Below are 26,298 nucleotides of genomic sequence, written 5' to 3' on the forward strand. Positions count from 1 at the left end.
TTATGGACATGGACACCAGAATAAAGAAAATATCATTGGGATGTCTCATTTAGGTGAGATAGAATAGAATAGAATAGAATAGAATAGAATTCTTTATTAGCCAAGTGTGATAGGACACACAAGGAATTTGTCTTTAATTATTTTTATATATTTATTTGCTTTGTCAAGTACGTATTGGTGGTATACAAATATATAATATTTATACTGTGTACATGATATTAGTAAAAGAGAAATATTAGGACAGGGGACGGAAGACACTCTGGTGCACTTATGTATGCCCCTTATTGACCTCTTAGGAATTGGGTAAAGTCTAAGGGTAAAGTGTTGGGGGTTAGGTGATGATACTACAGAGTCTGGTAGTGAGTTCCATGCATCAACTACTCGGTTACTAAAGTCAGTTATCTATCTACCGGTATCTATCTGTCTGTCTATAAATCAAATTTCTAGGCTGCCCTTCTCCAGGGGACTCAGGGCGGCTTACAACATACAATATAAAATATATATCCATGCGTACAGGTAGTCCTTGATTTACGACCACAACTGAAGCCTGACATTTCCCTTTTTAAAAAAAACAGTAGTTAATAATTTAATAATTTAATAATTTAATAATAATAATTTATTAGACTTGTATGCCGCCCCTCTCCGAAGACCTGGAGCACAGTTAAGTTAATTTTACCCCATTTTACCACCTTACTTGCCATGGTGGTTAAGTGCATCCTCGCACCTGTCAAGTTAGTAACACGGTTGTTACGTGAATCTGGATTCCTGTTTATCAGAAGGTGGCATAACACCCCCCCTCCTCCAGATGCCGCAACCATCATGAATACAAGTGAGTTCCCAAGCATCCAATTTTGATCATGTGACCAATCCGTCATGGATTCTGTGCAAACGGTCACTAAATTAACTGTTGTAAGTCGAGGACAACCTGTGTAGGTTATCCCTTGATGGATGGATTGGACAGATTTTTTTATACCACCGAAATCGTATGACTCACCATCAGATTATCTTTCATTGTTGTTTTTTTCCATGATGTATTACCAGAATTCTTATAAAACCCCGTGGGGAATCTTGAAAACTTTAGTTCCGAAACGCAGCGTGAGCATTATTATTATTATTATTATTATTATTATTATTATTATTATTATTATTATTATTATTATTTATTATATTTGTATGCTGCCCCTCTCCAAGGACTTGGAGCGCTCACAACAAAATACAATGCCACAAATCCAATATATTAAAAACACATTATTCGTAAACTTCTTAAAACTTCTTAAAACCCACCTCTGCCGTCAGGCATGGGGGAACTGAGACATCTCCCCCTTGACTATGTAGTTTTATGTATGATATGTTTGTGTGTATGCTTTTTATATAAAGGGGCTTTTAGGCTTTGAATGTAAAATTGTTATTTTAGACTTTAATATTAGATTTGCTACTGTATGTTGTTTTATCACTGCTGTGAGTGGCCCTGAGTCTGCGGAGAGGGGCAGCATACAAATTTAATAAATAATAATAATAACATTAAAAACCCATTATTAAAACCATACAACTCAGACAGACCATACACACTTCTACCATAGCTTTAAAGTGGCACCGTCCCCATCGGTAGAGGGACATCTGGAAAATATTCATGCAAAATGCTTGATGTGGACACCAAAACATACAATGGGAATATTACATTACGGTTTCCCTACCACCCCCACCTCTTCCCTAGCTAGATAGTAACTGGATGATTCCCGAGACCCTTAATTGTCCAACAGTGCATTGATTTTAGTTGCATCCATTACATTTAGTAAAAGCTCATCCAATTAACCTGTCAGTCTAAAGCTCTCCGCACATCACAGCGTCTCCTGTACCTTCCCTCCCCCCCCCAGCCTTTTCCAGTGAGTGAAATATTCAGGGACATTTTTTCTTCTGTCCAATTCTCCATCCTTATCCACCATCACCCCCCCCCCCTTCCCCATCCATCCTCCAATCCTCGGTGGTTCATTCATAAATATCCGCAGTCCCTCCCCATCGGCCCGGCCAGCAGGTTCTTCTCTGCCTCTCGTATTGGGCTCCATGCCAAGAGCTGCGAAGGGGCACAGCCCCCTCTCCACCTTACTACTTCCCCTTCCTCATCCCCGATTCATTTATTTCTTTGAAAGGCGATGATGCTGAGCCAAGCCACAGGATGGCTGGGGTTTTTCGCAATCCTGGCTACTACGGGGGCCAACTGGGAAGCAGGTGAGGGGGGCACCTTGTTGGAAGTGGGGGGGGTGAGGAGGGGGTGCAACTTGGGGGGGATTCAGGAAGAGAGAGAGGAAGGGAGTGACGGCCGAAAGGAGAGAAAGCAGAGAAATGTAAGAGCAGAAGGATAAAGGGTGGGGAGGTAACAAAAGGAGAGAGAAATGGTCCACTCAGAGAGGAAAGGCTACAAAAGGGAGAACGAGCAAAGGCTTGGAATGAAGGAATAAATGGAGGAAGGAGGAAATGGCAGAGGCTTGGAATGAAGGAATAAATGGAGGAAGGAGAGAATGGCAAAGGTTTGGAATGAAGGAATAAATGAAAGAAGGAGAGAATGGCAAAGGTTTGGAATGAAGGAATAAATGGAGGAAGGAGGGAACGGCAGAGGCTTGGAATGAAGGAATAAATGGAGGAAGGAGAGAATGGTAAAGATTTGGAATGAAGGAATAAATGGAGGAAGGAGAGAATGGCAAAGGTTTGGAATGAAGGAATAAATGAAAGAAGGAGAGAATGGCAAAGGTTTGGAATGAAGGAATAAATGGAGGAAGGAGGGAATGGCAGAGGCTTGGAATGAAGGAATAAATGGAGGAAGGAGAGAATGGTAAAGATTTGGAATGAAGGAATAAATGGAGGAAGGAGAGAATGGTAAAGATTTGGAATGAAGGAATAAATGGAGGAAGGAGAGAATGGCAAAGGTTTGGAATGAAGGAATAAATGAAGGAGGGAATGGCAGAGGCTTGGAATGAAGGAATAAATGGAGAGAGAGAATGGCAAAAGCTTGTAATGAAGGAATAAATGGAGGAAGGAGGGAATGGCAGAGGCTTGGAATGAAGGAATAAATGGAGAGAGAGAACGGCAGAGGCTTGGAGGAAGGAGAGAATGGCAAAGGCTTGGAATGAAGGAACAAATGGAGGAAGGAGAGAACGGCAGAGTCTTGGAATGAAGGAATAAATGGAAGTGGTTTTCTGGTTACTTGGGATGGATGGATGGATGGATGGACGGACGGACGGATGGATGGAGAAATGGAATGCAGTCATTTCAACCAAACCAGCCTAGGTTTGGTTCTAGGATAAGAAGAAACCGGAGTTTCATAGCATCTTGGCTGTAACTTATTCAAGTCATTCTATGAAATCTAATGTTGTTTTCTGATTTGGGGCTGGATCGTGGAGTAGGAGGGAACCCCTTGATAAGATTTCTAGCAATTGGTCTTGGCTCCAAAGATATGTCTCAGCTGAAGTGTCGCTTATTCCCCCTCAAGAATTCTCTGCCCCGGGGAGAAACTGTTTTTCCTTTCCAAAGGTCTTTAAGTTTCTCGCCAGCCTTCATCATTATAATTCACCGGGCACCAGGGTTTTGTGGCAGAACAAAGGCTTGTGACTCACCCATTACATGCCAACTTCCTTCTCCTGTCCAAAACTCTTTGTTCCACTTCACAAATTCACCCATTAGTAAGAACCAGCCTCTTTCCTCTTTTTAAAAATTCTTATGAAGTACTTTTTAACAAATGGCTGGCTGGCAGAAGTTCAGCAGGTGCTTCTCATGTCTATACAAAGGTGCCACGCTAGCTGTTGCTGGACTAGTTTTATTTCTGCCCAAGGAAGCCCACAACAGCCCTGTAAACGGGGTGGAATGAAGAAAGAAAGCAATCTTATCTTCTGCCCCTCCTGATCTTCAAGGTTTAGTTACCAATGGTACCAATCCTCCTGTATCCGCGCGTACGCTAGCATTAAAAACACCAAACATCCTTTTCAAAGGAGATCTTTGTTTCAAACGAGGGAGAGGGAAAGAATAAAATTGCAGCTTATTCGGGGCTGCAAGCTCATAGATCAGCTTCACTCTCTCGTATTATTATTATTATTATTATTATTATTATTATTATTATTATTATTATTATTATTTATTTGACTTCTATGTCCCCCCCACAATCCCATGGAAATAAGGGTGGCTCACAACAATCAAGGCATCTTACAACAATAAATACTGGAGGGAGAATTATCTTTTCATTTTAGTGAATCAATCAAGCTTAAAAAAAAAAGAGTTGTGCCCTCTATGTCTTCGGTTGCTTTTTGGATACAGTTCAAAACAATGATTGGATGGCACTAAAATCACAGAACATAGAAAACGTAGCAGGAGACCGTATAACATTTCAAACAGATGTTTGTCCTGTCTCTTTTTGAAAGCCTCCATAACATCGGAAGGCAAGCTGTTCCATTGGTTGATTTGCTCTCACCATTAGGAAATTTCTCCGTAGTTCTCGGTTGCTTCTCTCCTTCATTAGTCTCCATCCATTGTTTTCTTGTCTCACCTTTTGGTGCTTGGAAAAATAGTTTGAGCCACTCATCTTGTATCCTTAAGATTTTTATTGATTGTTTCCTGATTGCTTATTTGACCCCTATGACAATCATTAAGTGTTGTACCTCATGATTCTTGACAAATGTATCTTTTTCTTACACTGAGAACATCTGCACCAAAGATAAATTCCTTGCGTGTGCAGTCACACTTGGCCAATAAAGAATTCTATTCTATTTATCTTTGTCATTGATTCTACAACCTTTCATAAAAAGCTGGTGGCAAAGTTATATCTGTCCTGGAGGTGAGAGAGGTGGTGGAATTTGACCTTTCCAAGGTGAGAAAGGTGGGATGCAAAGATTTCATTTTTCAAACAGCACCACCAACACCATCCAATTTCTGGAACGTCTTTTCTCCTAGATTTTTCTCATCATTCCTATCACCCATTTCCTCCCACTTATGACTGTGTGACTGTAACTGGCTGCTTGTATCCTTAAATTTTTTATTAATATTTCCTCATTGCTTATTTGTGACCCTATGACAACAATTAAGTGTTGTATCTCATGATTCTTGACAAATGTATATTTTCTTTTATATACACTGAGAGCATATGCACTAAAGTCTTCGGAGAGGGGCGGCATGCAAATATAATAAACTATAACTATAAAGACAAATTCCTTGTGTGTTCAATCACACCTGGCCAATAAAGAATTCTATTCTGTTCTGTTCTGTTCTATTCTATTCCTGGTAGGATTGTCCAGCACAATTGATTTATTCTTCCAGGCACCGAGGAAAGGCTTTGCTTCATCACACATAACAAGATTAGAGATGATGCAATTATTTATTTTTCTCTTGACACTGCTTCCACATGTGGTCTAGCCTTATTTCTCACTTCAGTGTCCAATATTTGAGGGGCTGACACAGAGAAGAGGGGGGGTAATCTATTTTCCAAAGCACCTGAAGGTCAGGCAAGGAATAAGGGTGGGAGCTGATCAAGGAGAGATTCAACCTAGAAATGAAGAATTTTCTGACAGTGAGAGCCATCAGCCCATGGAACAGCTTTGCCTTCAAAAGATGTGGGTGCTTCATCACTTGAGGCTTTTCAGAAGAGATTGGACAGTCACTTGTCAGAAATGGTATAGGGCAGTGGTTCTCAACCTAGGGGTCGGGACCCCTTTGGGAGTCGAATGACCATTCATACAATTATTATTATTATTATTATTATTATTATTATTATTATTATTATTATTATTATGTCAATACAACACAGCAAACAAGATCACTATGCTGGATTTTGTATTTCATCACCAGTCGGGCGCTTCCCAAGCACCTAGGACTGCGTGATGTAGCGGCGAATTATGTTTGTCGATTCCAGTAAAACGGCCTTTTGCAATTGACAGATGGAGATTTTGCCAATTCCAATGGTTTTCAAATGTCCGCTGAGATCCTTTGGCACTGCACCCAGCATGCCGAGTACCACTGGGACCAGTTTCACTGGCTTATGCCAGAGTCATTGCAGCTCGATTTTTAGATCTTTGTATTTCACTAATTTCTCTAGCTGCTTCTCCTCAATTCTGCTGTCTCCTGGGATTGCAATGTCGATGATCCATACATTCTTTTTCTCCACAATCAGGATGTCTGGTGTGTTATGCTTCAGAATTCGGTCAGTCTGAAGTCGGAAGTCCCACTAGTTTTGCTTGCTCATTTTCAACCACTTTTTCGGGCTTATGATCCCACCAGTTCTTTGCCACTGGTAGATGGTAGTTCTGGCACAGGTTCCAGTGGATCATCTGTGCCACAGCATTTTGTCTATGCTTGTAGTCAGTCTGTGCGATCTTTTTGCAGCAGCTGAGTATGTGATTGATTGTTTCATCTGTTTCTTTACAGAGTCTGCACTTTGGATCATCTGTTGATTTTTCAATTCTGGCTTTGACAGCATTTGTTGTAATGGCCTGTTCTTGTGCCGCCAGTATTAGTCCTTCTGTCTCCTTTTTGAGTGTTCCACTTGTAAGCCATGACCAGGTCTTTTCTTTATCCACTTTGCCTTCAATCTTCTCCAAGAACTGGCCATGCAATGCTTTGTTCCGCCAACTGTCCATACGACATTGAGTTACCGTTTTTTCTGTACTGGTCCTTAGTTTGCTTCACCTTGAGAAGCTTCCTATTGTTGACCTCCATCAACGCTGACTCTTTGCTCTCCTTCACATAGTCAGCAAATGCATGCTTCTCTTCTTCCACTGTCTGCTTCACTTGCAAAAGTCATTATTATTATTATTATTATTATTATTATTATTATTATTATTATTATTATTTCACAGGCATCAGCTAAGACCATGGGAAAAGATAAATTTCCCATGGTGTTAGGAACTAAAGCTTCTATTCTGGTGCCTTGGAACATATTTTTTACAATCCGACCAATCAGGCGTTTACATTAGGAGTGTCCTTCTGACCTTCCTGCCAATCAGCTTAAAGCTCTGTTAGGAGAATTGGCGCTAGACTTATGGTTGTGGGTCACCATAACATGAGGAACTATATTAAGGAGTTGCGGCATTAGAAAGGTTGAGAACCACTGGTATAGGGTCTCCTGCTTGACTGAATGGGTGACATCAATGTCATTATCTTGAACGCTAGTGTCCCTCATCTCTGTGAGTCATTGGGGCACAAGTACTATGGATGTAGTATTGCAGGCTAATTCTGCTCATATTGCAAGAAGTTCAATCCGTTCGATCCTGACCGGCTCAACCTTCCATCCTTCTGAGGTCACTAAAATGAGAACCCAGATTGTTGGAGGCAAATACAGTGGTACCTCTACTTACGAACTTAATTCGTTCTGTGACCAGGTTCTTAAGTAGAAAAGTTTATAAGAATAAGCAATTTTTCCCATAGGAATAAATGTAAAAGCAAATAAGGGAGGGTGGAGGCTCTGTTTCCTCCCAGGAGATTCCTAGAAAGGCCCCACGGAGGCTTCTCACCACCTTTTCCGGCCCTGTTTCCTCCCAGGAGATTCCTAGAGAGGCCCCACGGAGGCTTCTCCCTGCCTTTTCCAGTTACAGTTTTGGAGGTTTGGGTTTGTAAGTAGAAAATGGTTCTTGAGAAGAGGCAAAAAAATCTTGAACATCTGGATCTTATCTAGAAAATTTTGTAAGTAGAGGCATTCTTAGGTAGAGGTTTCACTGTATGCTGCCTTTTAAAAATGTTTAGAGAGGGCTATAAAAGCCCTGTGAAGCAGTATTGGTTTGGTCTAACACAGTGATGGGCAACCTTTTGAGCTTGGTGTGTCAAAATTCGCCAAAAAAGTGAGCATAACTCGGGTGGTGTGTCACCTTGAGAAAAAAACATAATTTTGTGATATTTATAGTTTAAATAACAAATATGCATAATTATTTAACTTACCTACTTAGTGACTTTTTTGTTAATCTGTCAGTTGGTTTCTTTTGTTGGTCTTGCTGTTATTTAACTTGTGTGGGGTGCCATGAACTAAGATAAGTGAGGGGGAGGGGGAATTCTTCCAATGATGGCAAACCTGTGGCAGTCCAGCTGGAATGCCACAGGTTCGCCATCACTGATTTAGTGACTTTTTTGTTGCTGAATTTCATTGGCTAAATCTTCAATTGAAGGTTGGTATTTTGTAGATAGGTAGATAAACAAACAAATAAATAAATAAATATAAATATAAATAAATAATAAATCCCTTCTTTTTTATTAAAAGAAATTAATAATAAAACCAAACCAAACTCTATTACTATTAAAACTAAAACAACCAGCAAATTCAAAAACATAACTATTAATAAAAACAGGTGAGGGTTGGGGGGTTTTTTCTCTGTTATTATTTAAGTGCTTTTACCATATGCTTTAAATCAAGAGTCACTTCTCTCTCTCTTTCTCTCTCTTTCCTGTCATTCTCTGCCTCAATCATTTTCTCATTTCTCTTTTTTTTCTCCCCTTTATTCTATCATTTCTCTCTCTCTCTCTCTTCCTATCTTCTCTCTCTCACTCTTTCTCTCTCTCTCCCTTCCTTTCTTTCCTTCTCTCTTCCTTCCACTTTTTTCTCTTTCTCTCTCTCTCCCTTCCTTTCTTTCTCTTCCTTCCACTTTTTTCTCTTTCTCTCTCTCTTTTCCTTCCTTCCCCTCTTCCCCTCCCTCTCTTTCTCCCTCTCTCCTTTTACAACACCGTTCTGGAAGGCAAGCAGGAAGCAGAGGGGCGAGGGCGAGGGGTGCAGACCCTGAAATAGCCCTGCAACCCCTCCCCTCGCTCCCAGCGGCCCCTGTGAGCTAACCACCATTCGTGGTGGGCTCCGACGCTTGGCGCCGCGCCAAACAGCTGGGAGGCGGCGCCCCGCCCCCCGCTGAAACTGACGTCCGGCCGAGGCGATTCTTCCCCCGGCCGGACAGGCATGCTTGTGCTGCCAAAGGCAACGTGTGGGCGAGCCTGTGCTCTGCGCAGGCGCGCCCAGCTGGGAGGCGGTGTTCTCGCCCCTCCCAGCCATCGCAAATATCGGCCGCGCGAAAATCGCCCGGCCTCTTAATTAAGGGGAGAGGGAAAAATAATAATAATTGCGGTTGCAATTGCACTCCCTAAAGCTCCCTGTTTCTCCGGCGGCCGCGTGTCACCGAAAATGGCTCCGCGTGTCAGTGCTGACACACGTGTCATAGGTTCGCCATCACTGGTCTAACAGCAGCCCATGCAGCTGATAGCAGATCCCGTTCAAGAGGAGCCCAACTTGGTGATGTGCCAGTGGCCTGTGCAGTTGGCACCTGAGTCGGACAGTGAGGAGGCTGGTGAGGACTCAGTGCCAGAGGCAGAGGTCAGCCAGGGCTTTCGGACCTCCAGCACCTCATAGCAGTGACATGGAAGAAGAGGCTTCTCCTTAATGCATGAGCACGTAGGGCTGCCAAGAGACAGGAATGGTTACTCTGGAGGAGGTCTCCTCAGGAGTAAGACTTGGGGCTGATTGGCCACTCCCCTAGTCTACTTAAGAACAGCAGAAGCACCTGAAAGGCTACAGGAAACAATATCTTTGGAATTGTTTATCCGTGTCAGCACCCCAAATAGCATCTGGAAAATAAATCATATTCCAGTCCAATTCTCTGATCCAAGGTTCAATTTATTAACAGAGTCATATTGGTCACCCCATTGCCATCCTGATACTAACTTCCTTCCAGTACTCCACCCAGGTTAAGGTTCATCCCACATACCCGCAAGTTCATCACAAGGACCAAGTCCAAGTGCAGGGATTTCACCGACCTCCTCCTTACATCCTTTGATGCAAAACAAAAGATGACCTTGGACTCTAAGAAAGGAATTTGTTGTGGCTAGTAACTTTCCTTCTCATGCAACTCCCGTAATACTATTCTACTGTGGCAGGCCAAAGTCTCTAACTCCACATGATGGCTTCATCTTGACCATCCATTGTGGGTGTCTTGTGTCTAGAAAACCCACTACTCTGTTTTTCTGCTTCAGATTGCTTATCGAGGAAGACTTCTAGGCATTTTGCCAAGACTTTGAAACTTCATGAGATAACAAAGAATAATTGCATGGCTCTGACTTAAGACTTTATGAACTGATGCCAGCTGTTAATGAAGATTAATTAGCAGCTAAGGGGTTTTTTTGTAAGAAAGTATTGCTTTTAGATTTGTGGGTGTGCGTGTGTCTCCACCTACTAAGCCAGTTATTAGTAGTCATTTATTGATTAAATTAAGTTCATCCAAGTTGTGTGTTTGCTACATTCGTAACTGGGGCAGAACAGGTACAGTGGTACCTCTACTTACGAACTTAATTCGTTCTGTGTCCAGGTACTTAAGTAGAAAAGTTTGTAAGAAGAAGCATTTTTTCCCATAGGTATCAATGTAAAAGTAAATAATGTGTGTGATTGGGGAAACCACAGGGAGGGTAGAGGCCCTGTTTTCTCCCAAGAGATTCCTAGAGAAGCCCCACGGAGGCTTCTCGCTGCCTTTTCTGGCCCTGTTTCCTCCCAGGGGATTCCTAGAGAGGCCCCACAGAGGCTTTTCCTCACCTTTTCCGGTTACAATTTTGGAGGCTCAGGTTTGTAAATGGGAAACAGTTCTTGAGAAGAAGCAAAAATATCTTGAACACGCAGTTCTTATCTAGAAAAGTTCATAAGTAGAGACATTCGCAGGCAGAGGTACCGCTGTATGTAAGTCTAACTGCTATTGCTATCTCTTTGTGTGTTCTTTTTTGCAGACCCCCTGTGCCCTGCCCGGTACAAAATCAACTGCCTACTTCACCAGCGAATGGGCTGCGGACCAGATGGGGCACCAAGCTGTGGCTCGTGTTTCCCCGGTCACGAAGAGGATTCCAATGGAAACTGTGTGCCAAAAAAGGGTTCTAAGCATGGTAAGTCCCATGTAAGGCAGTGTTCCTCAATTATTTTCTGTTATGCCCCCTGTTAGATATGCTGCCCAGTTACCTACCCAGTTACAGGGTAAAAGTCAAACGTTCAGATTTGTTTATTATATGTTGATTGGTTGGCCTCTTTTGGCACTAAAAATGTATCAATGTAAAAGCTGCCTGTTGCTGGGGCTAGTTTGTATAAATACTGAGAACTGTCATTGTATGGCGCTCTCAATACACAATTACTAGTTGACTGAGTTAAGCTTCCTTGTTCCTGTCAGAAAAATAAATCTTGCATTTAAACCTATTTTTGAGAGTTATTACACTTCCCCCCCCAAGAAGAAGTAAACATTTTGTGGGGGCCCCTCCCAACTTTCCTCCGGGACGATTGTTTGCAATATTCAGCACGTTTTCTCTGAAAAAACTCAAGCGGCGTATCAGCGTGATTGGGGGTGTAATGTGTTTAAACAACACCTTAATTTATTTGGCTTCATGCTGTCCGCTGCCAACATTTTTAGACCCAGTAAACATACCGGTCTTTCCTCGTCTCCCACCATAGTTATAGTGAAGCCAGGCTCTACATACGCTTCATCATATTTCCTCATCTTAGCTTTCGGGAGACTTAATGTTTGTCTCATTATCTCCTCCTTTCTTTTCATCCCTGTTAAATATTTTTCCAGGGTGTCTATTAAAGTTTTTTGATATGCACTTCATATTGCCTACTCTGCACTGTGTGCTATTGTTTGGTGCAAAAAACCCCTACTCCCTGTGTTCTGATCTCCGGCTAAAGCCACTGTTAATTGAAATAAAGGATTGCTAAATGCATAGATTTGTAAAACAACACATCATCTTTATTTTTCTTTCCTCTGTTCCACACTGAATCATCTCGGCACGCAGCGCTCTCTTATCTTAAACTTCAGTAGACAAGGCAACATCAAAATCATTAAAGCATTCCATAAGTCATTCTAAGATTTATGGCTAGTCAGAGTTAGCCCAGGGTAATAAAAACTGCAATTAAAAGCACACAAGGCAAAGTTTACTTTCTGAGACGCTTGAAGAAACCTCCATATTTCTTAATAGCAGATTGACAACTCAACCCTTCTCTTCCGCTGATACCCGGATGTGATGAATTAATTACTTAATTAATTAACCCGTTCCTCTCCTTAATATTTCTTCCCTGACACTTGCTCTATTCACCTCTGCAAGCGTCTGAAATAAAGATTTACCCATCCAGCATCTGTTTCTCCTTCACTTGAATCTGAACTCATAGAAACGTCCTGTGGTTGGTCTCCTATGTCTTCTGCCTGTAAATCAGGCCCTGCCACTAATTCATAAACACTTTCCGAATCAGAATCTGAAAAAATCCCCAAACTGAACAGGAGTATACACAAAAAGGAGTATACACAAAAAGGAGTATACACAAAAAAGCAAAAAAGCCATATTTCCTGAGGTCACATACCCTGCCTCCCCCCCCCAGCATTATTCCACGCCTCCCCCAGGGGGTCCACTCCACTGTTTGAGAAACACTGGAGTAAGGCAACAGACTAGAAACCAGAAGACTGAGTGACCTTGAACCAGTCCTTCTCTGTCAGCCTTAGAAAGGAGAAGACTTCGTCAAACCATTTCCAAAATCTTGCCAAGGAAACTACAGGGACTTGGCAGTCGCCAGGAATCAACACTCTCAAAGGCCCTAGACAAAACAAATACTTTCTCTTAATTTTTAATCACTATGGTTCTTCTTTACTGTAAACATCCAACATTCTCTGCATTTCTCCTGTTCATTCCAACCCTCCTTATTTTCTAGCCTCTGGTCCTTTGCAACACACCTTATATTTTAGGAAGATGGTGTAGCCCAAAAGGACATGGAGGGAGCCAGAGAGAGAGACTAGTTTGTGGACCAAAATCAAGTGCCACTGGAGTAAGGCAACAGACTAGAAACCAGAAGACTGAGTGACCTTGAACCAGTCCTTCTCTGTCAGCCTTAGAAAGAAGGAGAAGACCAAGCATCATCTAAAACCTGTCAGAAGGTTTTTATTTTTTTGCCATAATTTTTATTAATTTTCTTGAATTTATTTCAGTACAAATAGGAGGGGAATCAACCTATTTGCCATTGGAGGCAGGATAAGAAGCAATGGATGGAAACTAATAAAGGAGAGAAGCCACCTAGAGCCAAGGAGAAATTTCCTAACAGAGCAATTAATTAGGGGAAAGTTGTGGGTGGTCCATAACTGGAGGCTTTTAAGAAGAGAGTGGGCAACCATTTGTCTGAAATGGTGCAGGGTTTCCTACCAGAGCAAGGGGTTGGACTACAACAGTGTTTTTCAACCAGTGTGCCATGAAACATGGTCAAGTGTGCCGTGGGGAAGTTAAACATGGGTCCCCAAACTACGGCCCGCGGAGGCCATTTATCCAGCCCTCCGCCAGCCACCTCCATCCAAACATAAACATTCCCCTCACAATCCCTCCAGCTATCAGCGACAGGAAGAGTGGAGGCACAGGGAACTCTCACTGACCAATCACCTTCTAGGATTCATCCCAACCACTAGCGATGAACCAATAGCAGTCCGCCTCTCATCCACACCCAGGAAGGTGTTGCGCACTTGTCATTGTGTGGCCGTGGCGAGTAGTTGAAGCTGCTACTCTTCCCCATGGTCCCGATTTCTAATCCTTGTCAGGACTGGAGGTAAATGTTGCCACCACTAGATGAAGCCTCAGCTGGTTATGTCTATCCTGATGGTGCATAAAGATATTTGATCTTTTTCTTTTTATAAGAGGCCCACACAGAGGGTGATATACAATGCCTCACAATGCCTCACAATGTTATCTATATTGTATATGGCCTCCTGAAGGGTCATCTTCTTAAAGAGCTCAAATCTCGACATACACTATCAAAACAGACAGAGCCAAGGCCCCTGCACCCAGCTGACCATGGGATTTGAACCGACAAACTTAGGGAGAACTCTAGTATTTATCAGAATCTTTACCTAGAAAGCAAACTTCTCAATGTGACAGTAGAAATGCTCTGAGGACTTATGATGTTACACAAGTACCCAACATTTTCTAAAATTGATTTTGTCCGGTCTCTATAATATAGAGTGAGTATTTGCCAAATTGATTTGAACCCACAACCTTGATGAAAGCTCCAGCATCTATTAGCAGGACTGTATATATGAGGGATGTTACATAGGACTGTATATATGAGGGATGTTACATGGGACTGTATATATGAGGGGGTTATCCTTTTCTATTTAACTTTTTTAAAATAAATGTAATTTATTTAAAGGACCTCTGCCAGGCATATTTCACTCTTGTGACAGTTTGGGATCTCAGCAAGATGAGCAAGTGACAATGATGGAGACGTTTTTGAGAAGGGAAAATGCAAATGTTGAACAGGGCCCTGGACAAAATACATTGAGAAACTATATTATTAGCTATATGTACAATACAGTATACGTACTGTGTTAGAGTGTCATTTTGGTTGGTGGTGTGCCCCAGGATTTTGTAAATGTAAAAAATGTGCCGCGGCTCAAAAAAGGTTGAAAATCACTGGACTAGAAGACGTCCAAGGTCCTTGTTATTCTGTTAAGGCCAAGAATCAAGAAACAAAGCACTGGAACTAAATAGAGTTGCAATTTTTTACATTGTTTATTTATTATACTCTGGTTTCTCTCCAGATTTTATTTATTTATTTGTTTGTTTGTTTGCTTGTTTATTTATGGGTTTTATCTGTTGCCCAACTCCAATTGGACTCTGGGCAGCTAATAGTAATGACAATAAATACCAGCAATATAGAATAAATAGGAACAATAATACAAAAGAACAATATAAAATACAGTGTTCCCTCGATTTTCGCGGGTTCAAACTTCGCAAAAAGTCTATACCACGGTTTTTCAAAAATATTAATTAAAAAATACTTTGCGGTTTCTCCCCCTATACCACGGGTTTTCCCGCCCGATGACGTCATATGTCATCGCCAAACTTTCGTCTGCCTTTAATAAATATTTTTTTTAATAAACTTTAATTAATAAATAAACATGGTGAGTAATAATCTAAATGGTTGCTAAGGGAATGGGAAATTGTAATTTAGGGGTTTAAAGTGTTACGGGAAGGCTTGTGATATTGTTCCTAGCCAAAAATAGTGTATTTACTTCCGCATTTCTACTTCGCGGAAATTCAACTTTCGCGGGCGGTCTTGGAACGCATCCCCCACGAAAATCAAGGGAATACTGTATATTGTAACCAGTGAAGGGATACCAAAATTTTTACTACCACACTGTGGGCGTGGCTTATGCAGGACGTCCTGCATTTTCTTTCAACATCTTTCAGTGCAAATTGGGTGCTCTGGGGTGGAGCTCCATTTTTGCTACCCCACTGCATCCTGTCCCGTCCCGTCCCGTCCCCCCCGTCTGGGCAGCAACCTACCACTGATTGTAATCCTAAAATACCATGCATACTTACACTCATTCTTGGTCCCAGGCCCTCCAGAAGACCGGTAGGGTGGGACTAATACAGATCTCCAGAGGCAGTTGGTTCCAAAGTGTCAGAGCTGCCACAGAGAAGGCCCTTCCCCAAGGTCCTGCCAACCGACATTGTTTGGCGGACAGGACCTGGAAAAGGCCAATTCTGTGGGGCCTTATTGGTCGTAGGGAAGTATGAGTTAGAAGGCGGTTCCGTACAACTTGAAGGTCAACATATCTGTGTGAATGGTTCACAGTTAAGGTTTTTGGCCATTAGTATGCAAGGTGGGCTGAAAAAATAAATGCTACCAGCAACATCTTAGCCTGTGGTCATGGCTTATAAAGTTTTCCTCAGCCAGCACCTACTAGTGGTATTCAGGGCTGGTTGTGACTCACACCCAAAGAGATTTTCTCTCCAAGTGATGACTTCGCATTCTGCACTGTCTGTTCCTCCACTTGGAGATTATATTAAAGGCTCAGAAGCTACCGGTCAAGATCAGAGAGCAAGAGTTGAAAATTCTATCAACATTGTAAAGGCTGGATTCATTATTCACACACACACACACACACACACACACACACACACACACACACACCCATCTAAGCCCTGGGTCAAAACAGGAACAAACACAAACTCTGTACTCTCTTCCCTTGATTTCTGTCTTTCTCGCAACAGAATACCCTACACAACTAGACTTATAATCCTCGGTTTAGAAAGCTTAAAACTACGTGGCCGTAAACACGACCTAAGCATAGCCCATAAAATCATCTGCTACAACGTCTTCCTGTCAACATCTACTTCAGCTTCAACCACAACAACACACAACATATACAAACTTCAAGGAAGCTGCTCTAAACTCAACTGTAGGAAATACAACTTTAGTAATTGAGTAGTTGATGCATGGAACTCACTACCAGACTCGGCAGTATCATCACCTAACCCCCCAAAACTTCACCCTTAGACCAGTGGTTCTCAACCTGGGGGTCGGGACCCCTTTGGGGGTCAAACAGCCATTTTACAGGGGTCCCCTGGTGTTAGGAACTAAAACTTCTATTCTGGCGTCTTGGAATATATTTTTACAATCCGACCAATCAGGCATTTACAGTGGGGGCGTCCCTCTGACCTTCCTGCCAATCAGCTTAAAGCTCTGTTGGGAGAATTGGCACTAGACTTATGGTTGGGGGTCACCACAACACAAGGAACTGTATTAAGGGGTCGCGGCATTAGAAAGGTTGAGAACCACTGCCTTAGACCAGTGATTTTCAACCTTTTTTGAGCCACGGCACATTTTTTACATTTACAAAACCCTGGGGCACATTGAGTGGGGGGACGGGGGGGGAGGTGTTGGCTAAAAAAAGTTTGGACAATTTTTTTTCTCTCTCTTCCTCCCTTTCGCTCTATTTCTCCCTCCCTCTTTCTCTCCCTTCTTTTTTCTCTCCATCCTTTCTTTCCCTCCCTTCCTTCTCTTTTTTGCTCTCTTTCTCCCTACCTCCCTCTATGTCTTTCTCTCTCCCACCTTCCCTCCCTCTCTTTCTCTCTCTCTTTCTTTCCTTCTCTCTCTTTCTTTCTCTCTCTCTTGTTCTCTTTCTCTCTTGTTCTCTTTCTCTCTTGCTTTCTTTCTTTCTCTTGCTTTCTCTCTCTCTCGCTTTATTTCTCTCTCTCTCGCTTTATTTCTCTCTCTCTCTTTCTCTCTCTCTTGTTTTCTTTTTCTCTTTCTTTCTCTCTTTCTCTCTCTCTCTCTCTTTCTCTCTCTCTTTCTCTCTTTCTCTCTCTCTTTTTCTCTCTCTCTTTTTCTTTCTTTCTCTCTCTCTTGTTTTCTTTCTCTCTCTGAGCTTCGCGGCACACCTGACCATGTCTCGCGGCACACTAGTGTGCCGCGGCACACTGGTTGAAAAACACTGCCTTAGACTATCCACTGTTGACCTCTCCTTATTCCTAAGAGGTCAGTAAGGGGCGTGCATAAGTGCACCAGCGTGCCTTCCGTCCCCTGTCCTAGTGTTTCTCTCTTACTAGTATCATGTATATAAATATTGTTATGTCTTTGTATAACAGCAGTATGTTCTTGACAAAACAAATAAATAAAATAAAAATAAAATAAATTATGGGACTCTTTTGTGGCGGAAGACAAGGTGCCAAAGTACCCAGGGTGGATTCTGACTTGCCTCGCTGCTGGTTCACTTCCTCCCACACTGTGTGGGCACGCCTCAGTCCTAGAAAATCTGAATAATATAAAATAATATAAAATAAAAAAGCCAAAAACAAGATGGCGACTGCATGCACAGAAACTTGGCTTCTACATATGCTCAAAAGGGGAAAAAAGAAAAAAAATCAATTAAAAAAAAGATATTTTTTTTTAAAAAAAAGATGGACCGAACCGCTTATGTGATAACATCATGACATCACCAGTGGATCACTACCAGTTCAAGCTGTACATCCACCTCTGGATGTACCTCTTCATTTTTCTGAAGTGTTTTATATATTGCTTGTCATAACTCATCACCATCATCATAAAACGGGAAATTTTATTTCCACCAGCTAATAAAAGAGGGCTCTTTGTGAAATTAACTGCTTGGAAAAAGGATGAGTGGTTGGATTTTTGTGTGTGTGTTTTTTTTATCACACACATAAATTCCATCACTTTCCGCTCGACTTCCATTCAGATTTTTAGTAATAAAATTTCACAAAAGAAGAAGGTACATCTTAACTTAGGTGCATGGTGCCAGCCTTTCATGACAGGCCAGAGTAGGCAATTTATGAACGCTAATATTATAAGGTTAAAGTAATACAATCCTACAAGTAGGGATACATTTATTTATACCCTCTCCTTCCCTCAGGAGAACTAGAGAGGGTTTTGTCAGAGAAAATTTTTCAAATTACAGTTCTGTACCAGACTCAGATTCTATAATAATAATAATAATAATAATAATAATAATAATAATAATAATAATAATAATAATAGCCTTCTCTGTGGCGGCCCCGGCCCTCTGGAATCAACTCCCCCTGGAGATTAGAACTGCCCCCACCCTCCTTGCCTTTCGTAAACTACTTAAGACCCACCTATACCGCCAGGCATGAGGGATTTGAGACATCTTCCCCCAGGCTCATTATTATTTATGTTTGGTATGTATGTGCTGTTTGGTTTTTAATTATGATAGGGTTTTTAGTTATTTTTAATATTAGATTTGTGCCATTGTAATATTGTTTTTATTGTTGTTGTGAGCCGCCCCGAGTCTTCAGAGAGGGGCGGCATACAAATCTAATAAATTGAATTGAATTGAATATTATTATTATCATTATTATTATTATTATTATTATTATTATTATTATTATTATTAAACATATAATAATAACAAACTGCTAGGAATTCACCAAAAATTTCACACCTGCTGTATATGGATGACCTGAAGTTGTACGGAAAATCAGAAACTGAGATACAGTCACTAACCAACACTGTACGAATCTTTAGCAATGACATCAGCATGGAGTTTGGCCTGGCACTGAAAAAGGGGGAAATCACTGAAAGTGAGGGCATTGAAATGCCAAATGCCAAACCATCAAGTGCCACCAGCCAGAAGCCTACAAATACTTGGGCATCTTGCAACTGGATAATATCAAGCATGGTCATGTGAAAACTGTGATCAGCAAAGAGTACATCCAGAAGACCAGAAAAATTTTGAAGAGCAAACTGAATGGTGGCAACACTATCAAGGCTATAAATACTTGGGCCATACCTGTCATTAGATACACAGCTGGCATAGTGAACTGGACTCAAGCAGAGCTGGACAACTTGGACAACTTGGAAGTTGAAGTCCAATGCATTGTCAAATTACGAGATCCTTGATTTAAAGGCACACAGTATCCCAGTGAAACTGTTGCCTTTGTTCCCCTGTGTTTCCTCAGACAATGATTTGCTACTGGTCAAGCAAAATTCCAGAATTTTTCAGCCACAATGCACTGTACAGGTAGTCCTGGATTTATGACCGATCCCTTAGTGACTGTTTAAAGTTACTACAATGAACCATCCAAAAGCTATTTACAACTCGGTTCTGAAGTGCCTAATCTCCCTATCCCGTGGTTATGTGACTATGATTTGGGCACTTGGAAACTGCCCTGCATTTGCAGTGCATGTTCATGGGGACTGGGATTTGTTTATTTATTTATTTATTTATTTATTTATTTGTTATGTCAAGTACGTATTGGTGGAATACAAAGATATAATATTTATATACATGACACTAGCAAAAGATAAATATTAGGACAGGGGACGGAAGGCACTCTGGTGCACTTATGCACGGCCCTTACTAACCTCTTAGGAATCAGGAGAGGTCAACAGTGGAGAGTCTAAGGGTAAAGATTTAGGGGTTAGGTGACGATACTACAGAGTCTGGTAGTGAGTTCCATGCATCAACTACTCGGTTACTAAAGTCGTGTTTCATGCAGCCGAGTTTAGAGCGGTTCACTTTAAGTTTGTATCTGTTGTGTGCTCATGTGTTGTTGTGGTTGAAGCTGAAGTAGACATTGACAAGAAGGACCTTGTAGCAGATGATTTTTATGGGCTATGCTTAGGTCATGTTTAAGACAACGTAGTTCTAAACTTTCTAAACCTAGGATTGTAAGTCTAGTTGCGTAAAGTATTCTGTTGCGACTAGGGGAGTGAAGGGCTCGTCTAGTAAAGTATCTCTGGGGCGGCATACAAATCTAAATAAATAAATAAATTTTCTAGAGTGTTTATGTCCAAAATGTGGTGTGGGTTCCAGACACATGAGCTGTATTCAAGGATTGGTCTGGCGAAAGGTTTGTATGCTCTGGTTAGTAGTGTGAGATTACTGGAGTTTAAGCTACGTAAAATTAGGTTAACAATGCTTGAAGCCTTCTGGGCAATGTTGTTGCAGTGGGCTTTTACAAACCATTTAAGAAAATTTTTAAAAATCATTTACAATGGTTTTTCTGGGAACAGGCATTCACTTCTGGTTTCTTGCAAAAAAACACCCCATAGCAAACAATGGGTTTATTTAACAACCGCTGCCCGCCCCCCGCCCAAAAAAAGTGGGTTGTAAAATTCATGTTGAGCTATCATGATTCAATTGCCAGGCTCAAGTATGATAATAATTGCTGATTGGTTTGGTCTTCTTTTGTTGCCCTGCACAGGAGAACAGAGCTGGAAAGTAGGTTAGTGGGATGGGATGGTAATGGAGATTTTACCGTACCCTTCCCCTGCCACGCCCACCAAGCCACGCCCACAGAACTGGGAGTAAAACAAAATGGAATCCCACCAGAGCTGCACTTCCCATCTCCTATTTCCTCTCTTTCAGAAAGCAAACTCAAAACTCAGAAGAGACCTAAAGATTTGCCGGGTCTTTTGCGTTACCTTTTGGCGAAGCATGAAAAGACATTGCAGCTGTCTACGATGGAAACCACCACACCTGGTATGGAAACTCACCAACTCTTTCTCTTTCCCCAAAAGGGAACAAATTATTTGGGGCGTTTCCTATCAAAGGCGAGGAATCAGCACAAGGGGGCCCCAATTCTCTTTCATAATTTCAAACCATCAAGCAGATTAATCAAGTAGCTATCAAGGAGGAAACACCCAGACACACTCAGACACACCCCCACCCCCACATACACACACACACACACACACACACACACTAACATTGGTAGTGCAAGTGACTGCATACAGGTAGTTTTTCACTTTCTTTTGAATTTTTTTTAAATATATCTTTCATACACACATTCACAGATACAGTGTTCCCTTGGCTTTCGCGGGTCCGACATTCGCGAAATGTCTATTATTATTATTATTATTATTATTATTATTATTATTATTTATTAGATTTGTATGCCGCCCCTCTCCGAAGACTCGGGGTGGCTCACAACAGTAATAAAAACAATATAGTAGTGGAACAAATCTAATATTAAAAACATATAAAACCCTATCATTATTTAAAAAACCAAACAGCACATTCATACCAAACATAAAACAAAGTATAAAAAAGCCTGGGGGAAAGGTGTCTCAACTCCCCCATGCCTGGCAGTATAAGTGAGTCTTGTGTAGTTTACGAAAGACAAGGAGGGTGGGGCAGTTGTAATCTCCAGGGAGAGTTGGTTCCAGAGGGCCGGGGCCGCCACAGAGAAGGCTTTTCTCCTGGGGCCCACCAAACGACATTGTTTAGTCGACGGGACCTGGAGAAGGCCAACTCTGTGGGACCTTATCAGTCGCAGGGATTCGTGCGGTAGCAGGTGGTTCCGGAGGTACTCTGGTGCAATGCCATGTAGGGCTTTAAAGGTCATGACCAACACTTTGAATTGTGACTGAAAACCGATCGGCAGCCAATGCAAGCCACGGAGTGTTGAAGAAAAGTGGGCGAATCTTGGAAGCCCCACGATGGCTCTCGCGGCTGCGTTCTGCACGATCTGAAGTTTCCGAACACTTTTCAAAGGTAGCCCCATGTAGAGGTAATGGATGAACAGATGGAATTGTCCTTGGGAGGCAAGACCCATAGCCATTCCGTCTTGTCTGGGTTGAGTTTGAGTTTGTTGACACCCATCCAGGCCCCAACAGCCTCCAGGCACCGGCACATCACTTCCACTGCTTCCTTGACTGGACATGGGGTGGAGATGTATAACTGGGTATCATCAGCGTATTGATGATACTTCACCCCATGCCCTTGGATGATCTCACCCCATGGTTTTCAAAAAATATTAATTAAAAAATGCTTCATTTTTTTTTCTACACCATGCCTGTGACGTCATATCCAAGTCTTCGGAGAGGGGCGGCATACAAATCTAATGAATTATTATTAATTATTATTAATTATATGTCATCACCAAATTATTGTTAATAAATAATTATGTTAATAAATATCAGGATTATTAAGTATCTTCTTCAATGGTGATTACCAGTAATAATGGTGAGTAATAATCTAAAGGTTGTTAAGGGAATGGGAAATTGTAATGTAGGGGTTTAAAGTGTTAGGGGATGTCCTGCAATAAGGTTCATAGCCAAAAATAGTGTAATTACTTCCGCATCTCTACTTCGCAGAAATTTGACTTTCGCGGGCAGTCTTGGAACACATCCCCCGTGAAAGTCAAGGGAACACTGCATACTGTTTCCTTTTTCTTATTTCTAGTAGGATAATATATTTTCTTTTAATATTTATACACATTTTCCTTTCACAATGTTAATTGCACAAGATGGAGGCTGCTGCTTTTCTCCCTCCCATACTTTTTATTCCCTCACAACCAGTATCGGGTTGCTACCCAATACGAGCCACATTGCACCAGTAGCGAAAATGGAGCTACCATCTTGCGCGTCCCAGGGAGATTTTGCTTCTGTGCATGTGCAGAAATTTGCACGCTTGGCAACTGGCCTGTATTTATGATGGTTGCAGTACCCAGAAGTCATATGATCACTCTTTTAAGAGCCATGGTGGCACAATGGTTAGAATGCAGTACTGCAGGCTAATTCTACTGACTGCCGGCTACCACCAGTTCGATCCTGACCAGCTCAAGATTGACTCAGCCTTCTCCATCCTTCCAAGGTTGGTAAAATGAGGAGCCAGATTGTTGGGTGGCAATAGACTGACTCTGTAAACCCCTTAGAGGGTTTATGCCCTGTGAAGTGGTATATAAGAGCGGGGGTGGCGCAGCAGGTAGAGTGCTATACTGCAGGCCACTGAAGCTGACTGTAGATCTGAAGGTCAGCAGTTCAAATCTCATCACCGGCTCAAGGTTGACTCAGCCTTCCATCTTTCCGAGGTGGGTAAAATGAGGACCCGGATTGTGGGGGCAATAGCCTAGCTCTGTTAAAAAGTGCTATTTATGTTGTGTGATTTTAAATTGTTAAAAATCAATAAAAAATATTTTTTTAAAAAGTGCTATTGCTAACATGTAAGCCACCCTGAGTCTAAGGAGAAGGGCGGCATAAAAATCGAATAAATAAATAAGTCTAAATGCTATTGCTATTTGCAACCCTCCTAGCTGGCTTCCAACATACAAAATAATAGATGATATAGATAGATACATACATGATAGATAGATGATAGATAGCCAGACAGACAGACAGATAATAGATGATAGATAGATAGATAGATAGATAGATAGATAGATAGATAGATAGATAGATAGATAGAGATGGATAGACAGACAGACAGATAGAAGATAGATAGATAGATAGATAGATAGATAGATAGATAGATAGATAGATAGATAGATAGATGATAGGGATAGACAGATGATAGATAGATAGATAGATAGATAGATAGACAGACAGACAGACAGACAGACAGACAGACAGACAGACAGACAGACACACACACACACACACACATACATATATACATACATACATACATGATAGGTAATAGATAGACAGACAGAAAGACGGACAGACAGATGATAGACGGATGGACAGATGGACAGACAGATATGGATAGATGGACGGACAATAGAACAGTCAAATAGGAATAGAAAAGCAGACACTAGGTGATCCCTTCACTATTGAATAATATCTGGAGGAAAACGACTGAATGGATGGGGATTTGTATTATTTGTATTATTTTCCTTGTCTAGAATAAAAATTAGCTCATAGACTAAAGACAGAATGTTACATCTTGTCAGTTCCTTATCATCTCTGAGCAACGCAGCTTACTGGACCATATTTCCAAAAATGTTTAGAATGGCTTAGAGCCAAATGTTAGGCTTAGCTCTGCTGTTAGATTAATGAAACTATTGCAAAGACCTGTCCCTCAGAGAAATTTGCAGGATGTGGTACTAAACAGCAATGAATAGAAAGCAGGCAGGGGGAAAAAGGCATTCTTTAAAATTAATGTGTTTTGATTTTACAGGCATTACTGAGGTATTTGAGCCATCCAACTCTCAGACTGACTTACCGACTTCTCAGCCAACAAGTGTCTCCTATTCCGAGAACACTTCTCCAGTTTCCTCTCAGTCATATGAAATCACTCCAATTTCAGCCACCACACCACCAAGGAGAGTGAGAGTGGACTTCAAGCAGAGGTCGCGTCCTCCAGTTACTAACATGAATAAAGCTGTGACTCTTAGTAAGTAAATTGACTCATTCACCATAGGAGAAGAATGGGCAGAGACTAAGGGAGGCGTCAAGAGAGTAACCAGCCTAGAGTCATTACATTGCCATATATAAGCAGTCTAAGGAGACCTGTGGTGGTGCAATGGTTAGAATGTAGTATTGCAGGCTATTTCTGCTGCCTGCCGGCTGCCTGCAATTTGGCAGTTCAATTCCCACCAGGCTCAAGATTGATTAAGTCTTCTATCCTTCTGAGGTCATTAAAATGAGGACCCAGATTATTTGAGATAATATACTGACTCTGTAAACCACTTGGAGAGGGTTGTAAAGCACTGTGAAGCAGTATATATAGAATAGAATATTCAAATGTATAGTGATCCGTCGTTTTTCACACGGGATGCGTTCCAAGACCACCCGTGAAAAATGAGTAGAGGAAATATATATTTTTAGGTATTTAACAAGTATTTGGACTTTTAAAACCCATCCTTTGCATTGAAGTGTCATTCTATATTGTTTCTCAGCTGGAACTACATGTGATATCCTACCAGTTTCTTTAATAGAGTACAGTAGTACTGTAGAAGAATCTTATGAATTTTTAACGGATTTAAAATTTTCAATGGATTTAATGGATTTAAGCTCCCTTTGAAAACCCGTGAAGTAGCGAATCCGCAAAAGATGAACCGCCAAGTAGCGAGGGATTACTGTACCTCCAGAGGACCTCCAGGAGGTGGATAAAGCTATTTTTGCCTTCCCCAGGCGAAAGGCCCACCCTGTCCTGGGTAGCGGCAATCCCTGCCTCCATGTGATGCCTCCATGCTTTGACACCCCTGGGCTAGAAGACCTCCAAAGGACCTTCCAACTGTTATTCTGTTAATATCTTGGCTTGTTTATCTTTCTAGGTATAGACACATTGTGATGTTTGAGTATCATTTCCATCTTCATGGATGCTCCACTAAGTGCTAGTTTGCAGCGTTTTTCTTGACTGTTTACTGTGGATGGTTGATCTTGATGGCTTCATTGTCCATTTTAAAGGTGCTTTTTGCACCTGTTGGTATTAATTTAGTCTTCTTTTAAGGAACCAGAGAAGATGGAGAAAGAATGAGGACAAGACCTGAATGCTGAAATGTTTGCCTTTTATCTGTATAGCTAGCAAAGAAGCATTTTGTTGTCCAACACTCAAAGTTCATTGTGTTCCTTTCAGCTCTTGTGGTTATGTGCACAGTAACAGGAGTCTCTGGACTGGTGGTTGCAGCCATTTGCTGGTACAGGTACGAATTGATCTTCCCCTTTTTTCACATATTGTTTCTCCATTATTATAATGATCGTTATTCCCATGTTTGAGATGGGAGAAACTCGGCCCATATACTGATAAATTCCTTTATTCCTTATTTTTCCCATTGCTGAGGGTGGACTGGGCTGCAGGTTTAATGATCTATGACTCAGTAAAATGAGAACAATGCGCTGGAGTTATTCATACTTTTGTTGTTGCTGCATTTCACAGAAAACATCTATGATTAATTTGCAGGCTTCAGAAAGAAGTGCGTTTGGCTCAAAAGATGGCCTACACAGCTACTCGGGGGAACCAGTACCGATACCATCAACCCAGCGCAGTACGTTGCCTTGGCAAAATGGAATTTGTTTAATGGTTTAGGTTTAGGTTTATTGGATTTATATGCCGCCCCTCTCCGCAAACTCGGGGCGGCTCACAACAATAATAAAAAACAGTACAGTACACAATACCAAATCCAATGCCCACCCATCCAGTTCCAATTTAAATTAATAATCTCATAAAAAACAGTATATATAAAAAACAGGCACACAGTCAATCAATCAATAAAACAACATGGGCAAGGGGGAGGTGTTTTAGTTCCCCCATGCCTGACGGCAAAGGTGGGTCTTAAGGAGTTTACGAAAGGCAGGGAGGGTGG

At 41.6% G+C, this 26,298-nt stretch overlaps 2 protein-coding genes across 4 annotated transcripts in view; both read left to right on the plus strand.

The window, feature by feature from the left end:
- Nucleotides 1–26,298, plus strand: part of LOC139160193 (TNF receptor-associated factor 1-like) — a 635,213-nt gene that overhangs the window by 582,615 nt on the left and 26,300 nt on the right. The window lies entirely within an intron of this gene.
- The window catches only part of LOC139158357 (neural proliferation differentiation and control protein 1-like), a 36,603-nt gene continuing 12,436 nt past the window's right edge, over nt 2,132–26,298 (plus strand). The window contains exons 1-6 of the mRNA XM_070735661.1: nt 2,132–2,226; nt 10,717–10,869; nt 20,637–20,750; nt 24,171–24,386; nt 25,572–25,638; nt 25,896–25,980. Of these exons, the coding sequence (XP_070591762.1) occupies nt 2,151–2,226; nt 10,717–10,869; nt 20,637–20,750; nt 24,171–24,386; nt 25,572–25,638; nt 25,896–25,980 (711 nt within the window). The 5' untranslated portion in view covers nt 2,132–2,150. The remainder of the gene's footprint in view (nt 2,227–10,716; nt 10,870–20,636; nt 20,751–24,170; nt 24,387–25,571; nt 25,639–25,895; nt 25,981–26,298) is intronic.

Source organism: Erythrolamprus reginae, chromosome 2 (assembly GCF_031021105.1).
Source record: "Erythrolamprus reginae isolate rEryReg1 chromosome 2, rEryReg1.hap1, whole genome shotgun sequence".
Classification (NCBI taxonomy): Eukaryota; Metazoa; Chordata; class Lepidosauria; order Squamata; family Dipsadidae; genus Erythrolamprus; species Erythrolamprus reginae.